General features: G+C 36.0%; 1 protein-coding gene across 4 annotated transcripts in view; it reads right to left on the bottom strand.

Annotated features, from left to right (window-relative positions):
- The window catches only part of CRMP (Collapsin Response Mediator Protein), a 331,728-nt gene that overhangs the window by 71,447 nt on the left and 237,534 nt on the right, over window positions 1-22,747 (bottom strand). For all 4 annotated transcript variants that reach the window (XM_066733509.1, XM_066733507.1, XM_066733508.1 and 1 more), the window contains exon 7: window positions 21,300-21,636. In XM_066733509.1, coding sequence (XP_066589606.1) covers window positions 21,300-21,636 — 337 coding nt within the window. The remainder of the gene's footprint in view (window positions 1-21,299; window positions 21,637-22,747) is intronic.

Consider the following 22,747-nt stretch of genomic DNA (forward strand, 5'->3'; position numbering starts at 1 on the left):
ATTTTATTATTAATAATAATTATGTCAAATTAATCAGTGTATTAAGAATTAGAGTTAACTTGAAAATTATTATACTAAAATTATACTAATACTGTAAGACTACATATAACTTAATATTAAACAATGATTGTAATAAATTGTAAATTTTATATATTTAATAATTATTAAATATATAAAATTATTCTAACGTTCTCGCGTGCGAAGCACGAGACTTGTTTACATCTATCTTATCTCTAGCCTTTCTTAGAAGGATGGCGTGCTCACACCACCCAGCAGTGAAGGACAATAGGAACTTCATGTGCCAAATAATGGCACGTCACTTCAATATAAAAAAGGAAAGAAGCAAGAGCGAAGTCAGTCAGTTCAGTCAGTAGTATCAGTATCATCAGTATCAGTAATAGTAAAGCGGTAGATCAGCAGTAAATTAGTGGTCGATTCTTCGATCAATCAGTATCACATAAGCAAGTAACCAGTTCGGTTTTAAAAATTATGAGAGTTGGTCTTAATATTCCCTTTGTAATAAAGAAATATCTCAAGTTAGTCTTGCCATGCAAATTTTATTGAACCATTGATAATTTACAACTTGAAAAATGGTAATTATTCAACTAAGTGAATAAAAATAATTTTATAAACAAGTTTTATAAAAGCCTGAAATCATAAATAATGTAAAGACATAATTAACATTTTGGAAAGAAGAAATCACTGCACTATTGACAATCAAGGTAAGGATTAAAATTTTATTAATTAATCATATTAAAGAAACACCTTTTAAATTTGCTTGAATTGCTTTACTGTAAATCCTGCTCATACCAACTCATTTTCGGTCCTAAATTAAGCTTACTATGCTACCAATCCATTTTCCGCTCAAGGTAAAAATTACTAGAACTAGGATTTTTCATTCTCTTTATTTTTCTGACTTGTAACTCTTTAGCTTTTCACTCCCTTACTTTCGCTCGTATTAATTAACGTATTACGCTATCATTACAAAATAAATTCATTAAATAAATATTTGGAACGTTACAGTATCCCTGTCACCTGTACATAAGGAAAAATATATTTAATTTACAAAATACATACGGAAATATAATATTCAGCTCAGATTTATTGATTCATTTAAATTTCTAGCATCAAGTTTAAACAAATTGAGCTCATACTTGGGGAGATCTCAATTGAAAAATTTAGAGTCAGAATTTTCGAATTTAAATATGGAGCAATTAGTCTATTTACAAGAAAAGGTATTTTTCCTTATGATTAAATGGATAATCTGAATCGTCTGGAAGAAAATGCTTTACTACCTCACGAGTTATTCCATAATAAACTACCTGACAGTGATATCAGTGAAGAGGCATATAATTATGCTAAGGAGGTATGGGTCAAATTTCAAATACAAACACTTGGGGAGTACAGTGATCTTTATTTAAAAACTGACGTAATATTACTGACAGACGTTTTTGAAAATTTTCGCGATAGCTGCATAAAAAATTATAATTTGGATCCTGCACATTATTTTACACTCCCAGGCTTCACTTGGGACGCAATGCTTAAATATACTGGAATAAAATTGGAACTTTTCAATGATGTTGAAATGTTGCTTTTCGTAGAACGCGTAATACGTGGTGGTTTGAGCCAGTGCTTTCTCCGCTATGAAAAAGCAAACAATCGGTATATGAATGATTGTGAATCAACAACACAAACCAAATATTTAATATACTATGATGTAAATAATCTATATGAATAGGCAATGTGTCAAGCTCTACCTACTCATAGATTTCGCTGGATTGAAGATACTAACAACTTTGATATCTCTAGCATACCTATAGATTCATTTGTGGGTTTTATTTTAGAGGTAGACTTGGAGTATCCAAGCGTACTTCATGATAAACACTGACTTGCCATTTTGCCCTGTACGTGAGGCTCCGCCCGGGACACAACAGAAGAAGCTACTTGCAACTGTCGAAAATAAGGAGCGTTATTTTATATATTATCGTGCTTTACAACAATGTATTCGGCATGGAATGGTACTGAAACGTATCCATCGCGGATTAACGGGATCCCTCACGCGTACTTTACCGACAGTGCAAGTCAATAAACAATTCGTTTAATAAAAGTCAAAAGCGAAGCAAATTGCAAAAACGAGCTTCTTTATGACAAGGTGCCAATTCTAACGAGTCAATCGAGCTAAAAAACACTCAAATTAGTTGAAAAATAACGCTGTACCATTGTGCCGCGTTCTTGAAGAGAGGTTACTTTTGGTTATTTCCACTTCAAGAACGCGGGACAGTGGTAAAACGTTATTCTTCATCCGATTTGAGTTTTTTTAAGCTGGATTGACTTGTTAGAATTGGCACCTTGTCATAAAGAAGCCCGTTTTTGCAATTTGGTTCGCATTTGACTTTTATTAAACGAAATGTTTATTGACTTGAACTGTCGATAAAGTAGGCGTGAGGGATCCCGTTAAGATTCCAGCAGTCTGCATGGCTAAACAATTATATAGACTTAAACACATTGGATATCAATGCTTCTGCTCCATACCTCCCTTCCAACTTACTAACAAGCGTCACATCGACTCTATTTCTTACATTTTGCCACCGAATCATTTCAGTATAATAAATATTTATAGAATCAGATTAAGTGTTGGAATAAGGAAATGACACATTCAGTTTTCAACTATACATATTTCATAAGTCGATTCCGACCCGAAAACCCTCGATAGAGTGGCCGATTCTCAGTAGAAAATCTTTATAAATTTTTTTTTACATCCTTTAATTAAAAAGTTATCGGTGGTTGAAATTTCAGAAACCGCGGTTTTCTTATTGGCTCGGTTCAATAGGGCGGTTCGATCGGGGGGAGGAAGGAGGATCAATCTGGCCAATAAATAACAAATGAATTGGGGAATCGGGTATTTATTAATCGCATGCATGTTTTCGGATTAAAGATAGTTAATAATACGCGTAAGTTTACCGAGAACTGTTCAAGTGAAACTCTTGATAAATTCGGTAGTCAGAATAATAACTGACAATCTCAATTGAAATACCATAATAGAAAATCAATATCAGTCAAGAATATCTGCCAAGAATTCACCATTTTGTTTAGTACGGCTTAGCCGATTCAATTGTTATTTTGTTATTTATTGACTAGATTGATCCTCCTTCCTCCCCTCGATTGAACCGCCCTATTGAACCGAGCCAATAAGAAAACCGCGGTTTCTGAAAATTCAACCACCGATAACTTTTTAATTAAGGGATGTAGAAAAAAATTGTATAAAGATTTTCTACTCAGAATCGGCCACTCCATCGAGGGTTTTCGGGTCGGTATCGACTTATGAAATACCTGTATATATATTCTAGATTTTTGTTTCATACATGTATTTCATATAATATACATTTCTCAGTGCACATATATCTTCATGATTCATTCAAATAGGAAGTTATGCATTATATAAACCATCTTCTAAACTATAATTTTCCCATGCATATTCATCTACATTACTAATTTCTAAATTACAAATACTCCTTAATCAATTTAACTTTTCCTCCCCCTTTACCAAAAACCATATCCTCCATATATATATTTATTTATAATATCTTTATATTTATAACATGGTGAGTAGCCACCCATCCAATTTAAGCCATGATGATTGAAAAAGATAGAACTAAAAAAGAACTGCCTTATTAATTAAAAGTAATAATTTGTTATTGTTTTTATATAAAATATACCTACTTTGATTATTTTCTCTCCTCTTCACTTAACTAAGTGTGTGGGAAGGGGGGTGAAAATAAGATATGATGCACTTTTAGTTCTTGTAAAACTACAAATTCTTGAACTATAAATGTCTTATCCATTTTAATGGAATCCTTGAAAATCGACGAACGTTGGTGTCATCATGTTAGCGTTTTTATTATACTAAGTTTATTACACTTTGCCTTTATTTTAAATATATTCTTTTTTTTGTTTCTCTAAAGTTTTCCCCTCTCTTCAAACCAAGTATTTCAATCCTCCCACTATCCTTAACTACTCTCTCCCTTCTCTCTCTCTTTTTGGACCAATGGTGTTTCTAAGTGTCTGGTTAGTCACCTCCCACTGCAGGTCACATTTTTATCAGCCCTTACAATGCTTAAAAAATCTTGAAGAGCGTGTAGGATAGTCTTCAGTTCAGTTCTCTGGCTTTGGAATATTCAATACTACTTTATTTTTTCACTTTAGTTACAAAATGTTCAGTCTAAATAGTATCACACATATAATCGATATTGACGGATTTTTGTTAATAAGAAAATAGTGTATAAAGAAGTAGCAATAAAAGATATAAGAACTGATTATAGCTATTACGCATCATTTAAAGTAAATGGTACATTTTATAATGTAAGCATTCAAGATAGAAAAACTGCTAATTTTGTGTATAAAAATGTAACGGTGTAGAATATGGAAATGTATGTGTTGAAAAATATTCGCAAAAAGAAATCTACGACTTTGTGAGAATTGTGCAACATGATTGTATGTATCCAATAGTTGCATACAAAGGGGGCATTATAGGACGTAATCTACTACATTTAATGGACATTGAAAGCATTAATTTAGAAAATTTTAATTGCCCTAAGTGTAATGACTTAATAGAATATATCCAATTATTTACCATCCCATGTGAACTGCATAAGTTAAAAATAAGTAAAAAACCACGAAAGCCAATCCACTATGTATATCAGGAGGTGGATGTTTTCGCAAATTGGGTGCGAAAACAAATAGAAGATAAATAATAAAAGTTAAGTTCACAAATTATTTGTTATTAATAAATTTGTTGTATCTCTCAGAAGCTATTGTTAACTGAATGAATGAAATATTATTGTTGATATTATACCAGATTTTATACTGAGCTTTATATAAGTGTTGTTTAATGTTACATTAAATTTATATGTTTCTTGTACACTTTCTTTAAGCGTTTCTCAATATATGTTGAATTTTATTTAAAAGTGTCTTTTTCTTTTCTCCTCCTCACCTTTCATTTATACTATTAAGTAAAAAAAAAAGAAAAATGAAACAAAGACAGGCTTGGTGAAATCTCTCCGATGGGGGGAATATGGGGGGGGGCGAATTTTAATTATTCAATAAATATATCTTCTTATAAGCAGACCTTACAACTCGCATCTAGAGACCCCCGTACCTACCCAATATCTTAATAAGAGTTTTCCCGGGGGGGGGGGGGGGGGGGGGGTAACATATAGTTTGGTGTAATTTCTGACGCGACAGTCACGACTTAAGGGTATATATTGTAACGTCTCATCTCAAACCACTGACGCGACACCTGGAGTTGTAATAAGGAACTTCTTTCTCTAATCGCCGCCTATAGGATAAGTATTAATCTATAACTTTGCAGCGCCATCTCTCTCTGTAAATGCCGCTTACCCGCTTGCCAGCCTCTTCTTACTCTCCACGCGAATCCTTCTTTACCTACTCATACTACCTTTCAGACAGAATTTTTCCCTTTGTAGAAACACGCTGCATTAGGGGTAGTCATCCCCTGTACTTCATACAGGGGATGAGAATCGCTAACCGCACCAATAAGACGCACCCCGGGATGCTGTGCGTCGATAGTTATCACATGATATCCCGGGCCCATAAAAGGCACTACAACATGGACGAGGTCGTTGAAATCACGAGAGAAACCTGACGCATGGACACTCGTTGTTTCTCCTGGCAGGGGGTTATATATAAGGTGCTAGAATGCTGCACCAGGTGCCTGGCCACCTTCACCAACAGCGGACCATGCGCCGGGTGCGTCATACATGATCCTAATTTTAGGATCATCCGCGAATATGTGCGTTGCCACACCAGGATTATGGGCCTGGATACCGCTTGTGCAGTTTGCGTGTTCGGAGAATCCTCCAGCTAGGGACGGTACGAGGCTACCTCTGACGAGGAGCTAAGCTCCCGGCATCGGGAATCTAGCCCTCGCCTACGAAGCGCAAACCCATAGCGTGGATAGAAGGGTCCTGACGCCTCTAGATTGTAAGTTTTCATATAGGTGGGTGCAAGCATTTGGGCCAGCCATGGTGGGGGTAGACTTACCAAGTATATTCTTTATTCTCATCTTACCCGTGCTCCACCACCATGCTCCCAAAAATGTTTGTGCCTCGCCCGTCCCGGGGTATAAAAACCCCGGGCAGATTCAAATTCAGCACTATTATTAATGTTTTCTTGCTAAAGTTGTATACTACCCATTTTTGAATCTCTGCTAAATTATCTTCATCTTTCCTAAAGAATCTACTAGTACTTTTGTATAAACTGTATTCATTCATTTTATGAAATCTCTACTAAAAGCTTAAAACCAGTGCATCTTTCTTTATCGACCATCTCCTCCAACCTCTCGACCTGCGGCGTGCACTGAATACATCCCTTCGCAGCCCCATTGGTTTCTTGACCAGCGTTCTTCATAAAAGTAAATATTTATATTCATTCCGAATCGTTACCGGCCCTGTGTTTACTAGGCGAATGCATAGTGCCCAAAACGGTGAACTTCAGTAAATACCGCACGTAATATACCTTAAACCCGAGACATTACAATATATTGTTGTGGTTCGTTCGCAGATTCACGACAAACTTAAGAAATTTTTGTATAATAAAGATTTATTAAGAATTATTACAATGTCTCTTTCTATACAATTCGTTATCCAAGAGCTATGAGCTAGTTAATAGTTTACTTAAGAGGCAAAGGATTGCCTAGAAAAGTCTAAGAGGTAGGAGGACTGAAGGTCCTAAAAGATTCGACTGGTCCCTCTTAGCTGTAGACTCGAACTGATTTTTGGGGCTGCACATTTGGGGCTCTTACCCTCGAAGTGCAGCGTCAAACATTACCGTATATGGTAACATTTGTGGGTCCCGATGGTCAAATGCGTCATTGTTCTAGAACGTTCAACTGCCGTCGAAGTGCATTGGCCACATGTCGGGACTTAGCCTTGGCGACAATGTGGACGAACTGCGTCAAGCGGTTCGTGTTACACTTAGGAATTTGTCGCTTTTAGGAGTATTTCTCCTTTACAATGAGGCTATTGATATTTTAATACATTTATAATAGATTTAGATTTATTAATTATGTTTTTAAATGATAATAACATTAATAATGTATTGTTTATTGTGGTAAGGGTTATGTACGTTTATTCTGTGTACATAACAATATAAGTACAATACAGCTAATAAGAGAGGTAATTTTCATGGGCGCAAACTAGCGGGAAAGATTCAAACTAACTATTTTGTCCAGCGATTTCAGTACATAAAAAAAATTCTGTAGGTAACTGTCTCTAGTGTCGTAATCCTTAGGGAATTAGTGGACCCGGAAGATAACTAACCATCAGGGCCATAGGGTGGTGCGAGAGGGGGATGAGACTAAGAGAGAAATAGAGGGTGAGATGGAGTGACAGTGACGCAGAGATACAGGGAGGGAGAGATAAAAAAGAGACACGAAAACAAAAACCCCCATCCATAAGGCACTACCCTGCACACCCGACCCCATCACCACCCGGTAACCGTATTCACATTTCCCTCCTCCCATCTACCCCCTCACCATCACCCTCCCCCGCAAACCCGCATCCCCTCGCAATCTTGTCGTCGGAGCGACCTAGTATATCTACTGGCCTTTAACATGTGTAATAGGAATCAAGCGCGACATGACATTCTTGCGACAGAATCTCGTATCAGAGGAAGAAATCCTAATTTGCGAGATTCCATAGAATTATCTCAATTAGAAACGTATAATGATGACGAACTCGATGAAGTGTTATACGCCCAACAGCCTCAGCTTCGTTCAGGGATTACTAATTAAAATGATAATATGCGGAATGATGAAGAATTCGTTCCTAATAGGCCTATGCACCGCGCTAGTAGACTTAAGGATAAAATTTAAAATTTATGTAATCTTATAAGTATTACCTTAGGCGCTGCGTCAGCAAAAGCAGCGTGGCTCAAATGACCCACAAGTATAATTGGATCAGGAGAGACACTGCTGAATTTGCGTTAACAAAGCCGACGATACAATCAAAATGTCGATCTTCGAGCGGCGAAAGATCGACGAGGTCAATGGAATCCATGGTATTTCAAATAGAAGGGAAAATGCCTCTTCGTTAGAGTTTAGATTTGTGTGACTGGCAATGGTATTTCGGGTTTATCTTACGGTTCAGTTTGTTGTATAGTTGCAGTGGTTGTCATAGGATGTTGGCAGATTTCTGGACGGCTGTGGTCGTTGTAAGAGATTGGGCAGATTGTGTGGTTGCGGTAGTCGTCGTAAGAGATTGTAGGTTTAAATCGTAGTGGCTTTATTTCTAAAGTTCGCGTATGTACGAGTTACAATTAAGACTTAGACTACCAGCACTTCGTTGGCCGGGCGAAGAAATTGTTGAGCTATCTGCTCCGTAATGCTCGAACGCGACTCGCGGCAGTGAGATGCACAGGATAACTGAAGTTTGGTCGGTTGGACCGGATTATAAATGCGAAAAATTGGGGGGAGGTGGTGCAAGACCCCCTGTGTCTCGCAACACCTTCCAGCCTGCGTCTCACTAGGTCGGGTCGTTGATCGTCGCCCGAGCATTGACGCACACAGCCGGGAATTTCGGGTGTCAGCATTGAGCAACGATCTCGAGCTTCGTGCTCCGCCAAGTGACCGGAAGTCCCTGTGTCGAAACAGCCAATTCAACACTTTTCTTATAATTTGCTATTTCTGACTATTCTACGTATTACTAAAATAACCTATACTGGGTTTAGAAGTACAGGGAACAGACCCTTACGTTACATAAGCGTAAGATAAACGTTACTATGTTACGCGCACTCTAAGGGGGAAGGTGTAATGTATATATACGATAACGTCTGGATATAATGAAAGTTCATACTCAGCATCTTAGCTACCGTGAGAAGAACGGACATATAGCACACCTCTCCTAATCATTTTCCACAGTCGCATTAATTTCAAGGGGAGTCCTTTTTTCTTCTGATCTGTTGAGAGTGAATCGGTTCTGTAATGCCCCTTAGAGAAGTCGTAGCAACAATAAAATTACTGTGTGTGGTGTGACACAATATACAATCTTTATTTTCTTCAATATATACCTACCTGAAACCAAGCCCATTACATCTGTCTAACCTTGTATATTTGTTATTGACATCTTTAGTTTCTATATGAACCTACAAAATTTAAAAACTTTTTGATTTTTTTAAAAGTTTATACGATTTTAAACAGAAAGTGTTAATTTTTACCTTGCTTTTCTTAATTTTTATTGCTTAAAAATATTATTTTGTTTATAAATATATAAAAATTGTTAGGTTCATATAAAAGATAATAACAATATAAAGTTTTGTTGAAAATTTTATCTAGATCAGTTGAATAGTTTTCAAATGAGTCCGTACGTCAATTTTAAAAAGTACGTTTTAAGAAAAGGGGGCTTCAAGATTTATTCTCCTACCTATATATTTACATACCGTGGAGCACGATACATTGAAGGTTATAACTTCTTAGATTTTTCGAATTTTACTTTAAACGTTTACGAATATAATCTTGAAGAAATATTCTAACTATCGATGATAGAAAAAAAATGTAATTTGTTAAGCTTCTAAATGTAATTCCCACCTTAAAAATGTATGCTTGTATGACTATTATATAAATAATATATTTTATTAAGTAATTTAACTTTTTCGTTTTCATATGTTTATTCCAATGATTTCAATTTTATAAACATTTTTTTAAGATAAACAATCGAATTCATAAACTTGCGCTATTTTGAACTCATTTGGATTGAAAAATAATGCATTTTCATCTTTTGTTCAGATTAATAACACTTGCCTGCAATATTGATTTCACCACGTATTTTAATCACAACTTTTCGTAATTTATGTGTGTTATGGATTATTTTCATAAAAAGTTACTTTAACCGTTTGGCAGCTGACGTATTTTTAAATCGTATGCTCCGCAAACGCAACGTGCTTCACTGCACGCACAAATTCTAGTGTTTTGAAGCGCATTATTACGCTTTCCGCAGTCTTGGCATTAAAAAAAAAACAGGAGCGCTATCGCACTCTTCGCATTTTTGAAGGAACACAAAAAGAGGGCGATAGCGATCCTCAGCAGTCAAAAGGTTAATATTATTTCCTTATTTTACGAAAAGAATAAATTCAATAATATTCTCTCTTACTAAGATATTATTTTGTCAGTATTTCTATGTACTTGACGCCTTTTATTACAGGCGAGCATGTTTTTTTGAGATGTGTAAATATAGTATGGAAATATGTCTGTAATTTTTTAAAAAAGTCTATAATATGGAAAGTACTATCGGAATATTTATTTTCCAGGAAGTACGATCGGCGTGTATAATCTGGAAAGTAATATGTTGTATAGTCTGGAAAGTAATATGTAGTACAATCTAGAATATACACGATCATACGATAGACCGTTTGACCCAACGTCTTTTAGTACCCTGGCAAATAGATTCGGAAAAACTATTAGCCACATTAGTTTTTTTTACGCCGGGTGCCGTGTCATGTGCTTGGGAACACATATCTACACAGCACCTCAGGCGTGCTGCTACGTTCCGTCTAATTGCGTTCAACAGTCAGCGTATAACGTACCGAAAAGCCAACTTGAGGTCCGACTCAGTGTTGTATTTGCCTCTCCTCGCGAGGACTTATAGAAACGGCCTTATATTAGAATTCCCCGAAACCACTTCTGCTTATCTCAGGTCGCCTAGGTTGTTCGGCATGACCCTGCCTTGCTTTCTAGAGTAACTTGAACCTTTCCTTGACGACAGCCGGTCTTTTTATCCGGACATCTATCAGTAAGCGGGATTTACTTTAGGTTTATTCTAATTTTATCTATAATCCATTCATGAGCCTCTCTCCCAAGTTGATAACATAGGGATTCATAATAACCACTCGATATTTTTTATTTTATTTATTTCGGTATCTTGCATAGGTAACGAGGAACTTCGTTACAATGGTTATGTATTTCCTTCAAGCCGGAGATTTAAAAAATTCTTCAGACGAATTTTTTGATGGATTTCCCTAATACAATTATTTTAATCAACTTTAAATTTTCGTAAGATAAAAAAATGATTATCAACCCACGTTTTCTATTAAAACTGATTCAATTGACATAATTCAAAGAGGCTGATAAACGTTAATCGAAATTAATTATTGATTACTGTCCCTCTCTCTCTCTTTCTCTGTTTCTTCAGTCTACGTCAATTGTGTCAAAGAAATCATTATTAACAAAAAACATATAAGTTAATGTTTGGTGTTTAATTTACGAATGTATAAAAGTGATAAAAGAGTGATTGTGTTACAGAAATTCATCAAGAAATCCGTCTGAAGTTTTTTCTTAAATCTACGCTTGAAGGAAATATATAACCATTAAATCAATAAGGCTCATTTTGTCTATCATCAATGCTTGATTTTAAATTATTCTTCAGCTTCAGTAATAAGAGCATAATTTTGAAAATTAGCTATTTACTGGTTAGTTTGCATTTTACATTATAACTTGTGATACTTTCCTTTCATTGTGTCAATTCGATTTTTTTTTTCTATTAATTCAGTTAATTATAGCAATTTCATTATTCTATTGATTTAGTTTGGGATTGTAATGGAAAAGATTTATTTAAACTTGATTGTAATTTTATAACCATGTCAAAAACTAAATAGTACATGTAGAATCATGTAATCGATAATTCCTCCTTTTTCGCGAGTTGTTCGTCGCCACTTGTTTTTCCACTTTCTCCACCTACACTTTGCTGTCAAAATTGTTCGGAAAGAGTTAAAAAAGAAGATATTAAAATAGGAATAACTTTTCAACCCCTCAATTGATTTGAACGAAATTTGAAATCTGCACTCAGGTTGCCACCTCGAAACTCTATATTAAAAATTTTAGAATTTTTTTTAGTTTAATATCGACTGGGACTTTCTAATAATTATTTAATGCTTAAAGAAGTCATACAAACTTATTAATGTGAGAAGCTAGCATTATTAAGAAGGCTTATGCGTTTTGTTGAAGCAGAAGATATTTTTTCGGCAATAGCAAGTTACGGATTGGCTGACTCTGGCTGAGTGGATTAAATTGTCAAGCTGTTGAGCGATAGATGGTAATTGTCACAATTCGAGTCCAAACAAAGATAAATTCGTTTTAATTAAAAGATTCTGTGGAAACATTTAATACAAAGGAACGTCTGGGTAAGAGTTCTCTTTTGGTCGAGCTCATCTAGCTGGTCGGAAAAGATTTTTCTGCGAATTGCTGGCTATACAAAGGTAAGATCGAAAATGAGAGAGGCTGAGAAAACTATATCGCTTTCCGTCGCGTTCGAACTATATCGAAGCTGATTGAAATTAAGCGAAGAAGGTCAAAGTTCGAAGTATACGCCTAATGAAGTAACGGTGTGCGTGCAATAAATAATGGAATGTTCACATGAATAAAAGCCAGCTCCAGTACAGAGTGTTTCACGTAAGACGTTGCAGCTCGGAATGAAGTCTGAGAATACATAATGGGGCAGATGCATCTAATTGGCCAGGGAGAGAGAGAGAGAGAGAGAGAGAGAGAGAGAGAGAGTATACAAGTTGATCAGAGTTGACTAGTGTCCCCCTCGACGTGGGCCACCTTGTCGTGGTGAGGGGGCTCATTCCTGGCAGTTTGGACGGAAATGTATTTTTCTGATTCTGTGCTGTCAGGAGTACTAAGAGTCCACAAAACTACTTCTATATGGATCGTTCAGGAAGTAAAAGAAAAACTACTGGTTCAGGGCTATCGGATGGTCCAGACCCGTTCCGTGAGGAGGTGGACGCGCAGGCTTCTTCCGGATCGTCACCAAATTACTGTGTAGGTTTATCTGATAGGGATGATGGGGATTAACTTAATATTACTACATCTTCCCCCAATTTACTATTCCATTGGTCTGGGAATACAGTCGTTAGTATGGACACTGAGATTGTTAGTAACTCAGACTCGGAATTATCTAGACGACCTATGAAAAGAGTACACCCTGTGTCAAATAATGCTATTATTAGTAGTAAAAGTCGTATTGTGGATTTATCTAATACGAGAAAGGAATCTATTGACCAACAAATACAAAATGGCAATGTAATAACAGTAAATATAAATAAAAAGATATCCGACATTTATAAAATCTTATCAAGAGACACGCTGAAAAGTGTTGATACTGCAGAAGGTCTGACTATCGAAAGAAATGATTTAGTTAAATATTTTAATTGTATAAAAGCAGTCGAAGGATTTTTTAATAAATTTGTAACAACTAACAACGATTTATATAACGCATATAAAAAAGATATACAAGGAAAAGACGAAATTATTAATATATTACAAGAAGAGAATAAAAAACTTAAAAAATCATCACCTACAATGGATTCCAGCAGTGTCATCTCACAAGATAATGTCTTTAAAAAACCTACCGCAATGCCAATAAGAAAACGTACTATTAAAGAAGCAAACACTTATGCTCAAATGGCGTCTAAAAGCAATACATCTCAAAATAGAAAGAGTGATATGCATAAAAATAACAATGATAACTATAGTAACAAGAAAAAAGGTAATAACAACAATAAGAATAAAAGAAATAACAATGGTAATAATACACCATTCAATCAAAATAGGAAGGTAATAACCGATAAAAATAAGTTAAACAATAAAAAGTCCCTTAGGGCTATTAAAATTAGTATCAACAATAAAGAGGAATTTGAAAAAGTGCTACAAAAGATGAAATCTGGATTTAATGCTAAAAAATATGGTTTAATAATGAAGAACATGCGAACTAATAGGGAAAATAACATTATTTTCGAATTTATATACAACGATGATAATAACATAAATAATTGCATCAAGGATGTTAATTCAACCCTTGGCAATATGGCCACGGCTACACTTTTAACTCCGAAAAGACTTATTGAAATAAAAGGATTCCCATTATAGACAAACGCCGAAGAAATTAAAAATGCTATACTGGATTATATTCCCAATGAAATGAATTATTATGTATACAGAATAAGCATACATAACCCTTACCACCATAAGCATTACATTATTAATATTATTAATAACATCATCATTTAAAACAGTCAGTAAATCAAAATCCACTATAAATATTTTAAAATACCGTTTATTATAAAGGAGAAATACTCTTAAAACGATAAATTTCTAAAATGTAACACGAACCGCTTGACGCAGTTCGTTCACATTGTCGCCAAGGCTAAGTCCCGACACGTGGCTAATGCACTTCGACGACAGCCGAACGTTCTAGAACAATGACGCATTTGACCATCAGGACCCACAAATGTTACCATATAAGGTAATGTTTGACGCTGCACTTCGAGGGTAAGAGCCCCAAATGTGCAGCCCCAAAAATCAGTTCGAGTCTACAGCTAAGAGGGACCAGTCGAATCTTTTAGGACCTTCAGTCCTCCTACCTCTTAGACTTTTCTAGGCAATCCTTTGCCTCTTAAGTAAACTATTAACTAGCTCATAGCTCTTGGATAACGAATTGTATAGAAAGAGACATTGTAATAATTCTTAATAAATCTTTATTATACAACAATTTCTTAAGTTTGTCGTGAATCTGCGAACGAACCACAACAAACTGGTGGCAGAGGTGAATCAGTTGACTGGTGAAGATCAAACCTATATAAATCATCATCCAAAGGAAAATCAGGAAAAATTTATTTCCTCGATCGACCAATCTCTACAAAGACGAACCGACGTGGATGATCAGCGATACTCAACGAGACATCCGCCAACCTCGCCTTTCTTAGCAACGGAGCGACAAACCCGCAACTTCGAGGTTCACCCCGCACACTACTTCACGACTACAAGAAATCAACAACTGGAAATCAGCAGGACTTGCAGCCAGTCATCCAATGAAAATGAGCTTTTGATGAGTACGGTACCAATCATATCAGTAGCAATTTTAATTGTGAACATTGTAACTGCGAGCCCACAGCGTTCGTAGTAGTAAATTTCTTCTATGTACCGTAATCCCGATAATTTAGACCGAACTCAATCTGAACCTAGCTTAACTCCCGCGATACATAGTGTACCACGGCCAAATCGTGTTTCAATCTCCAGAGAGATAGACAGTTGCATCTCTCATTTAGGGGATAGAACCTTGCGTACTCTTAGAGAAACTGACGAAGGAACCCCATTTCGAAACGTAAATACGCGAAGACGGAATAGACTAGCTATGGCTCACCGTGGCAACGCGACCAACGACGCCCCAGAATTAGACCATAGTTACACCGCGGAACGTCCGCCTATCAGAACAGAAGACGCACCGACAAACACGATCCCTCATAATGAAAGCGTACCTCCCAGCGCTATAGATGCTGAAATTAGAAGATTACACAACAGCATAAGGCCCCGCGAAATTAGCATGATTGAGGAAGAAAATGCGAGACTGAGAGACGAACTCTCCAGACTACGCCAAAATATTAATAGGTTCCCAGCGAGGACCTCTACGGCAAGACCAGCACAAAGAACATCGTATGTGACTCCCTGTGAGAGACCGTGATACGTGCCAGATCTAGACGATGAGGAAGAAGAAGAACCTTATCACGGATATGCTTCCCTACATGTAACTCTCGAAAGAATTCCAAAGTATAAAGGTGAACCAGACGAGCTAGAACCGTTTGTGAACTCTATAGTTATGGCAAATCAAAATCTACACCCGTTAGATAGAGAAGAATTTCTACGGCAAGTTAGATTCACAATACTAAGAGGCAAAGCTTATACCGAAACCAAGCACAAAGTAATCGAAAATATCGAGCAACCAATACAAGAATTAGAAGAAGGGTTCAAACCCCAACGGTCTACCGCGACCCTCCAAAATAGTTTAAATCGATACCGACAAGAAAAAGATGAATCGATACGATCCTATGCTTCTCAACTAGAAGACATATTATCAGGTTTGAAAGAAAGATGTATCACGCCAGCAAATGCCCTGGCTAAAAACGAAGCTATAGAAGAATTGTTAACGCAACAAGCGAAACATCAATTTATAAAAGGATTCAATTTTAAACTCCAAGTTATGGTAGCATCTTGCGAACGTGCAGCTCTCAGAGAATCAATTGCTATCGCAATCGATCGTGAATCCTTCACTCGCTCCGACGAAGAGTAGAGAACTCAACAGGGCTCGACCCATGGCAGACGCAATAAGCAAGGACAATAACGACCCTCCGGACAATGGAATAATTCGCACCTCCATTGCAAACGCTGCGATAGGAAAGGACATGTAGCTGAAAAATGCTACGCACGACTTAGCAACGCCAAACGGAACCAGAGTCACTCATCGTCCGTCAACAAGGTGTCCACCTCTTGCAATTATTGTAAAAAACCGGGACACACCATCCAAGAGTGCCGCACCCTAAAAGTAAAGCGAGAAAGAGAAGCCGAACAGAATACGAATAACTCAGAACAGTCAGTTCATGAAAACATAAATCGACCGACACCTGTAGGAAATCTAACCGCTAATATGGTATTATGTACTCCTATAAAAAATTTGATCGAAGTACAAGCCGCTGAATTCGTACGTCCAGCAACGTTACTCTTCGACACTGGAGCCGATGTCTCCATAATTAAAATAAGAGTTCTGCGCAAGGAAACGTTAACTGACAAAACTCCGATTACGCTAACAGGAATAAGTAGAACACCTGTGAAGACGCTAGGATCAGTTTACCTACATGTAAAGGTCGGAAAATACACTATAACCCATAAATTCCAAATAGTACCAGACACCTTCTCGCTAATAGCCGACGGACTAATCGGTATGGATTTCTGGAAAAGAAACAGTTTCCATTATGAAAAGGACGTGTCTTTGACAATGCTGGGACACACCTGGCCAATGAAGCAAGTAGTATCACGTACGGTATCACTAAAACCGAGATCCGAAACACTAGTAGCCGCGTTAACGGATAGCAAACAAGACGGCATTGTAAACGGACACCAAATACTACCTGGAGTGTATATAGGTAACTGTGCCACTAGGCCAAACAACTCTACCTGCTGCGTCAGCATTTTGAACATCACGAAAAACGAACTCGAGGTACCCTTGCCTACAGTCGTGTTAGAAGATATTCCGAGTCCACCGACTCAGGGCGACGACCCTTCTGTTCCAATAACCGTATACGCTGTAAATAATTGTGCCAGCGATCGACTCGCCCGGCTAAAGTCTCAATTAGAACTAAATCATTTAAACCAGGAAGAATTGTGCACTCTAATGGGTATTTGTGAGGAATACAATGATATATTTTATTTAGAAGGTGACAAACTCCTCACTACCGAAGCGGTAAAACACACCATTACTTTGGTAGAAAATACCAAACTTATCTTTAAGAAACCCTATAGGTTACTTGAAAAGCATAAACAAGAAATAGATAAGCAAATTTCTCAGCTAGAAGCCGACGGAATAGTAGGGCCGAGCCGAAGCCAGTGGAACGCGCCACTGCTCGTGGTACTCAAGAAACCCGATGCTCAAGGGAATATAAAAATGCGCATCGTCGTAGATTTTCGCAAGCTAAATGAAGCTACTATAGGTGATGCCTATCCATTGCCAAACATCACTGAAATATTGGACCAACTAGGCCACTCGAAATATTTCACCACCCTTGACCTGGCCTCTGGATTTCATCAAATAGGCATGGCTGAAGAAGACAAAGAAAAAACAGCTTTCTCCACACCCCTAGGGCACTACGAATACAACCGCATGCCCTTTGGACTGAAAAACGCGCCAGCTACATTTCAACGCTTAATGAACACCGTATTATCCGGAATCCAAGGAATCCAATATTTCGTCTACTTAGAGGATATAGTAATTCACGCCTCTACTCTAATAGAACACAATAAAAGGTTGAAACAGGTGTTCATCCGACTGCGTGAAAATACTCTAAAGTTGCAACCGGAAAAATGCCGTTTCCTTCGCAAGGAGGATCGTCTCCATTATAGATTACACAATCGTGAACAATAGTGTAAAGGATCGGATTATTAATTGGAAGATTAATGATTACGAGATATTTTCTAATCACAAAGTAATAAATTTTACCTATACACATGAAATAACTTACATACAAACCGAAGAAGAACTCTTGGACTACATGACCCCTCAAGTATGACAGAAAAAATCATTCATTGTTGATTTGATTGATATATATTTTAACAACTTAACTAGCAATCATAATGATAAAATAGACAGTGAGGAATGCGACCCAGCCAGGTTCGTGGACAATAATCTTAAGAAGGCAACAAATTTATCATGCAAAAAATGTAAAAATATTGAGAATAACAACGACAATACCCGTAAAAAAGCCTTTTGGTGGACTGATGAAATTAGTAAAAAAAGGAAACAATTAAATAAGTTAAAAAGACTATTGTATAAAAAATCTACTAAAGATAAAGATAAAATATCATCTGAAATTAAAGAGATCAAGAAAATATATAAGAAATTGATCATCGACGAAAAGAATAAAGCTTGGGAAATGTTTATTAATACATTAAAGAAAGATATTTGGGGTAGACCATTTAAAGTCGTTACATGCAAAATGAAAAAGAGATTTTTTGTTCCCCCCGATGATATTGATAAGTCAGTAAAAGAACTTTTCCTAATGGCTAATAAGGAAATGTCTACGGTAACACAAAGATACATGGACGAAAATATCATTAAAAATGAAAACTATTATTTGATAGAGCCTTTTACTAATTTAGAACTAAAAGAAGCTGCATCAAGTCTCAATAATAAAAGTGCACCGGGCAACGAGGGAATAATGGCGGAAATGATAAAAAAGAGGAGTCTCAGCTAACATCGAATTCTTCTCCAATGTCTTCAACAGCTTATTATATTCGAGGCAGTTTCCTGACAGCTGGAAAAGACAAAAGTTAATATTAATACCAAAACCTAACTCCAAAAAATATCGTCCAATATGTTTACTGCCCAATATAAGTAAGATGTACGAGAATCTTATAAAAATTAGGCTGACTAAACATTGCGAGAAGGTAAGCTAATTCTCCGAATACCAGTTTGGATTTAGAAAGTGTCATTCAACTATAGACTCGATTAAAACAGTTATTAAGCTAATGAAAAGACCGATTAAAATAATGAATGAAGGCTGAGAGTCAATGACTGATGTGGCGGTTATGGTTCTTCTTGATATAAGTAATGCATTTAATAGTTTAGAACATGTAGATATTATTCAAAGTCTCCAGAACATTAAAGATTTACTCGAGTATATAATTGAAGTTATTATTAAATATCTTAGTAACAGGAAAATAATTATAGGCGGATCTAAAAAAGAATTTAAAATATATGACCCTAATAGAGGGGTTCCACAAGGCTCCATATTGGGTCCACTCTTATAGAATATAGCATTCAACGGAATTTTAGAATTATCGAAACCAGAAAACTGTGATATAGTCGCCTTTGCAGATGATTTAGCAGTTGTGGTAAAAGGTAAAAACGCTAGAATTGTGGAAAAAAATGTAAATGAGCTGTTAAGTAAAATAAATAATTGGATCACCGATAAAAATATGAAATTAGCCATAGATAAATGTGAATATATAACTTATTTGAAATATAAACCCTACGATAAACCTACTGTCCCAGTTAAAATTGACGACATGCAAATTAAAAGTGTAAAATATGTAAAATACTTAGGTATCACTATCAACGAAAATTTAAAATTCGGGGAACATATCAACGAAATATGCGAAAAGGTTAAAAAATATACATATTCCAATTGAGGACTTCTTCCTAAGATACATGGACCGTTTTATAATGCTAGGAAACTTTATGTCAACATACTATATGCTATGATACTATATGGCAGCCCTATTTGGCATAAGGATCTTCTTAAAAAAAATGGAGCAATTAGTTAAATGTATTAGACCTATTCTATTGTGTGCTAGTAGTGCCTGTTGTAGGGTGCCTAGTGAAACTCTACATGTTATAAATAAAGTGATTTCTTTGGATCTTTTGATGGGTGAAAGAGATGAAATATATGAGAATACCTGTAAATTAAAAACTATTATGAGCTATGAAGAACTTAATAAAGAAAAAGCTAAATTTGCAAAAAACATAAGGGAAGAAACTATGGATAAATGGATCGAGAAATGGATGTCATGCGAAAAATCTGCCTGGACTCATAAAATAATTAATTCTACCAATTTTAAGATATGGATAACCAACAAGGAGAATAAAATGAACATATTTTTAACGCAAATAATTACGGCACATGGATTTTTTATGGAATTTAGATATAAAATCAAAAGAGAAAGTAGTCCTTCATGCATATTTTGTCCTGGAGTGACAGATAATCCTTAACATATGATATTTACATGCAAAAAGTGGAAGGAAGACAGAGGAAGAATGTTAGGACTTCTGTCGGAAAGCTCCAAATACAAAAATAAAAAACACACAATCCTTTTTAACCCAGAGAACCTAATAAACACTTTTTTAAGTAGCAAGGGAGGCTGGGAAATATTCGCGAATTTTATAAACAAAATTATGACCGAAAAGGAGGAATCTACCTAGGATATAAGTATATTCTAGGTCATAAATTATAGACTCTAAGCCTAGAGGGGAGGGGGAGCAGCCGAAGTAATGACGACCAGTCAAATCCCGCTGTTGCCCCTCTTAACCCTCACCCAGGGGGATTTTTAGTGGGTTTGACTACTCCCGGGGATGTCCTAGGACATCGCCGGGAGTGGAAGAGCCCCACATAATCCCGTCGACCACAACCAAAGACGGGATATGCAGCAACGCATTTTTCCCCCTGACGTAGCAGCTCTAGCTGGAGAAAAAAAAAGAGTTGACTAGTGTGAACATGGAATGGAGGGGGCAGCAATGCGCAAGGCTTATCGTATACCAACGTATAGCTCTCTCCTTGTTCACGTCATTCTTTCTCTCTCAGTACCCAGCCAATTAGATGCATCTATCTCATTCCTGCCATACGCTCTCAGTCTTCTTTCTGAGCTAAGGCGTATTAAGTAAAACACTCTATACCATTATTGGTTAATCGCCAAGTTAGTGAAGACCAATAGAAAATAGAGAAAAAAAAAGTAAAACACTCTGTATGTTAACTATACTATGGACGCATAGTGGAAAGTCCGACTGTCCGCATACTTGCTACGCTGGTTTAAGTAATTATTAATTTAATTTTCCAGTCAAAGAGACGTTATATATATTATAATATCAAATAATACTAATGAATCCTTCGAACAGATAAATAGGATAAGCTTAGTTTGATTATATAGAAAAATATAGATACGCATTAATGTCCTCAAGACGTTAACTTACCTCAAATATATTAAAGTCCACAGCTTGCTGATGACTTAGGGCTGAAATAGTTCGGGTTTTATTAGGATCCCAGATAACGATGTCCGCATCTGACCCTATTGCAATAACACCCTTCTGCGGATATAGATTGAATATTTTTGCGGCATTAGTGCTTGTAATTGCAACAAATCGCATGGCATCCATAATACCAGCGTGAACACCTTTCTCCCATAATACTGACATCCTATCTTCAACTCCATTAACCCCATTGGGAATTTTGGTAAAATCCTCTTTACCTAATGCTTTTTGGTCTGCATTAAATGTACAATTGTCACTTCCTAACACTTGAAGCCCATTCCTAGAAAACAAAATATTAATAAATTATTTTCAGTTAAATATGATACAATTTTGTTTCATTAATGTAATTAAAACTAAATCATCTATTACGGTCAAGCAGTCTTTAGATGACATTTTATTAACCGTTAAAGTGCCGTGTAGGTGTTTGAAATCTAGTACATATTTTTGCAATAGCTAACTGCACTAAATGAAAAATTTCGTAAACATTTTACTAGCGGCATATGAATTTATCCACCTAAAAAACAGGTGTTACCTACAACTACAGGACAGCAAATATACAGAAATATTATCATAGATAAAAATGTTATTATTACATTAAACTCTTTACAGAAACTATGTATAGTAATTATTAATCTAGCCTATTAACAAAAATATCTAAAAAATGTATGCTAAAATATACACTATTACATAAAATTATAAAATGAAAAGCTTATAGGCAAGTATTTGTTTCTCTAGTAGAAGATAGTCTTACATTCATAAAAAATAATAGTTTAAATAAAAAAGAAACAAGCTCAGTAGATTTTTCATCAAAAAGATTTTCACCACTTAGAAATAACTGTATTCCTTATTGAACTAAAATCTTTCAAAATACCTATCAAAATCTCATTCCAAATACTTAAATTTACATATTTTAATATAAGAAAAATTAAAATATTATGTCCGGAAATATTATAATGAACCAAAAAGGAATTTAACTAGTCCATTCACTTTATTCAGTATATCAATATAATTATTCTAGAGTTATTTTGAGTTTCAACAGAATATGTATTATGTTCCGGGCCGATACACGACACCTCTATGGGAGACGCAATTGAATAGTCGCTTTGTTCTGTTTCCTTTTAGTTATCTTCTGACTCATTTATCTATGGTCTGCTATGTTGCCACTATTTCTCTTCAGGGGGCGTACGGGATAATGATTTCCGTTCTTTTTTATAGTTTTCTCTAATTGATCATTAAGATGACGAGATGCCATATATCGGCCCGGGACATTATACATGGTTTGTTGGATTTCAAAAAATCTCTATTATGTTATTTTGGCCCTTATATGGCATGTATATAAGAGATGCGTTTGTTATCTACTAATAATATTAACCTCTTAGCGCCATGTGATC

Source organism: Prorops nasuta, unplaced genomic scaffold (genome assembly GCF_024137725.1).
Source record: "Prorops nasuta isolate Cenicafe-Biocafe unplaced genomic scaffold, Cenicafe_Pnas_1.2 PNAS00011, whole genome shotgun sequence".
Taxonomy (NCBI): domain Eukaryota; kingdom Metazoa; phylum Arthropoda; class Insecta; order Hymenoptera; family Bethylidae; genus Prorops; species Prorops nasuta.